Raw genomic sequence first — 4,366 nt, 5'->3', positions numbered from 1 at the left:
GGGGGGGGCGTACGCCCATTACGCCCGCACCTGGACCCCGCCCCTGCTTTTAATTCTTCAGAATTATGTAGAATAAATATTTCAATTATCTTTGGAAAAAAAAGTTTTTAAATTGCAAGGTAATATCAACTGCGACAAATATTAAATATTATATCAATATGTTTATCAAACAACCAATATGATAAACAAACTGGCTAATATTTACTAGTAAACTTATCAATGCTTTAGTCGTAATGTACCGTGTACAATATTATGTATTTGTGTGTACACGTATACAGATAATTGTAATTAGGCGATTCCTGCATGTAACTCTTGTAATATATTAATTTTGCACATATGTTTAAGATATGTAATTCATGAGTTGCATTTACATTTTCAATGTCATAAAAATGTTTTCTGCAAACAGACACGGCAACAAATAATATATAAAACAGTAAATACTGTATAAACAGGCATTACAATTTAATCACATGACTGGCACATTAGCTACGAAATGGTAATATGTTACGGAGAAGTGTTAATAGCTTTTGATTTCAAAGTCCCTTGCATTGGTTTACAGCGGCGAAATAGAGGTGAGCTTAGAGAACACGACCGAATCAGCGATTAGAAACACTTGCGATGCACAATAGAAGGACCGGACTCGTCGTATTCTTGCTTGCTTATCCACATCTGCTGAAAAGTTGACAAAGAAGCTAAGATGGAGCCACCGATCCAGACGGAGTATTTCCTCTCTGGTGGGGCAATGATCTTGATCTTCATAGTGCTTGGTGCAAGCGCAGTGATCTCTTTCTGCATACGATCAGCAATGCCAGGGTACATTGTACTGCCACCAGACAGGACGGTGTTTGCGTACAGGTCTTTTCTTATATCCACGTCACACTTCATAATGCTATTATAGGTTGTTTCATGAATTCCAGCAGATTCCATCCCCAGGAAAGATGGTTGAAATAGAGCTTCCGGACACCGAAAGCGTTCGTTACCAATGGTAATGACTTGACCATCCGGCAGTTCGTAGCTTTTCTCCAGTGAAGAAGATGACGCAGCGGTTTGCATTTCTTGATCAAAGTCCAAAGCCACGTAACACAGTTTCTCCTTAATGTCTCTGACGATTTCTCTCTCGGCGGTGGTTGTGAATGAGTAACCACGCTCTGTAAGGATTTTCATGAGGTAATCCGTAAGGTCTCGTCCGGCAAGATCTAACCTAAGGATAGCATGAGGAAGTGCGTAACCCTCATAGATTGGGACTGTATGGGTCACACCATCCCCAGAGTCCAACACAATACCGGTAGTACGACCTGAGGCGTACAGGGACAACACAGCCTGAATGGCTACATACATGGCGGGAGAGTTGAAGGTCTCGAACATGATCTGTGTCATCTTCTCCCTATTGGCTTTGGGGTTGAGGGGAGCCTCTGTCAGGAGGACAGGGTGTTCCTCAGGAGCCACACGGAGCTCGTTGTAGAAAGTGTGATGCCAGATCTTCTCCATGTCGTCCCAGTTTGTGACGATTCCGTGTTCGATGGGGTACTTGAGGGTGAGGATACCTCTCTTGCTCTGGGCCTCATCGCCGACATAACTGTCCTTCTGTCCCATACCAACCATCACTCCCTGTAACGATATAAGCACAACTTCTGTATAATATATAATTAACACTATGTTAAATAAAGTTATGTAAAATGTATTTACCCTTTTATTGATATTCATAAAGTTGTTATATTTAAACTCTCAAAGATTTTTTAAATAATGTAGAACAATACTAGACTAGTGTTTCTCATTTGTGCTGAGTTACTGAGCAAAAAAAAATTAAGCATCATTAAGAACTTAAATCAGACAGCGCAGAATATGCAGATACGACCAAATAACCTCGATAAGGATTAAAGAAATAACATACTATTTTCTATTTGTATAGAACTTCTCTTTGAATACGGAACTCTTGACCTTAAGTTAACCGCAGAAGTAGGTTAAACCGTTAATCCGATTATGCTGTAGCTAAGATTCAATCTCATTAAACATGGCGAGCTATGGGCTTGAGTTTGTCTGGGTTAAAAGTTCTCTAATACAGTAACTATGCTCTGACATTAATCAGAATGCATAAGTACCAAGTATTTAAGCATAACGCGAATATCAATCCCTCAACAGTTTTATGGAGAAAAGCGATGGTTTTAAGTATTTTGATTTTCTCACTGTATAACGTTTTTTGTGTCTTTCATGTCAAAGACTGTTAAAACGCTCAAAGTGTGATCATATTGACGACAACACAGTTATACAGAATTAACTGTACAAGTGCTATTGTAGCGACCAAGTAGACACATGGCTATCTTGTGTGATCAACTAACCTTTAAACTTTACCCCGTGTCGTGGGTCCTCTATTTGAACTTTCACAAAGACACGGCACGGGTTGATCTTTGTGTAGTTCGTGGTATAATTGTAAATGGGGAGTTTAATTATCTGAGAGAATGTTGATCACAAAGAACGCGATCGGAACTGGTGCTGTCATTCACATATCACTAGGAAATGGGACAGTCTATCGACTACGGGTACATCTGTACTAATAGGACAAGAGTCGCCAAAGCCAAAGAAACCTGAGGCTACAAGGGTGTAGGTTTACATAACTTTCAGGTGTTCCTACGATATCGGTCAACATTAGGACCTTGTCCTCTTTAGTGTTCCTTAATCCACAAAACAACAACAACAGGCCTTTTTATGAGGTGTTTTTCTTCCATAGGAAAGTATTACGACGTTAAAAACATAAACTAAGGGTGTTACATAAACATCAGAAATGTTTTTATTATAATTATGAAAATGAATTTCCTCAAGTGCAAGATGTTTGTGAAACCGATCCTATAGGATATGGGACGACAATGTGACCTGGGACAGGTAGGATTTGGTCAACATAGCAATAAGGGACTACTACGGCAGGGTCGACATAGTAACCAGAGACTACTAGAGTAAGGGTCGACATAGTAACCAGGGACTACTAGGGCAAGGGTCGACATAGAAACAAGGGACTACTAGGGTAAGGGTCGACATAGTAACCAGAAACTACTAGGGCAAGGGTCGACAAAGTAATAAGGGACTACTAGGGTGTGGGTCGACATTGTAACCAGGGACTACTAGGGTAAGGGTCGACATAGTAACCAGAGACTACTAGGTTAAGGGTCGACATAGTTACCAGAGACTACTAGGGCAAGGGTCGACATAGTAACAAGGGACTACTAGGGTGTGGGTCGACATAGTAGCAAGGGACTATTACGGCCAGGGTCGACATAGTAACCAGGGACTATTACGGCCAGGGTCGACATAGTAACCAGAGACTACTAGGGCAAGGGTCGACATAGTAACAAGGGACTACGAGGGTGTGGGTCGACATAGTAACCAGGGACTATTGGGTTATGTGTTGACATAGTAACCAGGGACTACTGGGATATGGGTCGACATTAAAACCAGGGACTACTGGGTTATATTTCGACTTAGTTACCAGGGACTACTGGGTTATGGGTCGACAAAGTAACCAGGGACTATTGGCTTATGTGTTGACATAGAAACCAGGGACTACTGGGTTATGGGTCGACATAGAAACCGGGGACTACTGGGTTATGGGTCGACATAGTAACCAGGGACTATTAGGTTATGGGTCGACATAATTACCAGAGACTACTAGGGCAAGGGTCGACATAGTTACCAGGGACACCTGGGTTATGGGTCGACATAGTAACCAGGGACTACTAAGGTAAGGGTCGACATAGTAACCGGGGGCTACTATGGTTTGGGTCGACATATTAATCAGGGACTTCTATGGTATCGGTCGACATAGTAACCAGGGACTACTAAGGTATGGGTCGACATAGTAACTAAGGACTGCAAGGGAAAGGGTCGTCATAGTAACCAGGGATTACTAGGGAAAGGGTCGACATAGTAACCAGAGGCTACTAGGGAAAGGGTCTTTATAGTAACCAGGGACTACTAGGGAAAGGGTCGACATAGTAACCAGGGATTACTAGGGAAAGGGTCGACATAGTAACCAGGGACTACTAGGGAAAGGGTCGACATAGTAACCAGAGGCTACTGGGATATGGGTTGACATAGTAACCAGGTACTACTATGGTATGGGTCGACATAGTATCTAGGGACTACTAGGTTAAGGGTCGATAGACTAACCAGTATGGAATGTCATTGTTACCAGGGAAACTTAGGTATGGGTGGCCATAGTATCAAAGGAATATAGAGTAAATACGGATTCATTGAAATAATTTGGATTAATACAATTTTCAAGAATGTCTTGGCGGCATTGAAGTATTCCGACTACTTTAGAAAAAATAAAACTTATTGTACACAGTTTTTTGAGAACCATGCACTCTCGACCCCC

The 4,366-nt window shown here is 41.7% G+C and overlaps 1 protein-coding gene across 2 annotated transcripts in view; it reads right to left on the bottom strand.

The window, feature by feature from the left end:
• The window catches only part of LOC110452510 (actin-2-like), a 10,238-nt gene that overhangs the window by 4,952 nt on the left and 920 nt on the right, over positions 1–4,366 (bottom strand). The window contains exon 2 of one of the 2 annotated variants that reach the window (XM_021501083.1): positions 867–1,608. The exons of the other annotated variant lie outside the window; for it this stretch is intronic. Within the exon in view, the coding sequence (XP_021356758.1) occupies positions 867–1,608 (742 nt within the window). The remainder of the gene's footprint in view (positions 1–866; positions 1,609–4,366) is intronic. 2 annotated transcript variants of the gene reach the window in all.

This window comes from Mizuhopecten yessoensis, unplaced genomic scaffold (assembly GCF_002113885.1).
Source record: "Mizuhopecten yessoensis strain PY_sf001 unplaced genomic scaffold, ASM211388v2 scaffold6719, whole genome shotgun sequence".
In the NCBI taxonomy this organism is placed as follows: Eukaryota; Metazoa; Mollusca; class Bivalvia; order Pectinida; family Pectinidae; genus Mizuhopecten; species Mizuhopecten yessoensis.
The sequence above is the reverse complement of the archived record's forward strand: the minus strand, read 5'-3'. Positions and strand labels throughout refer to the sequence as shown.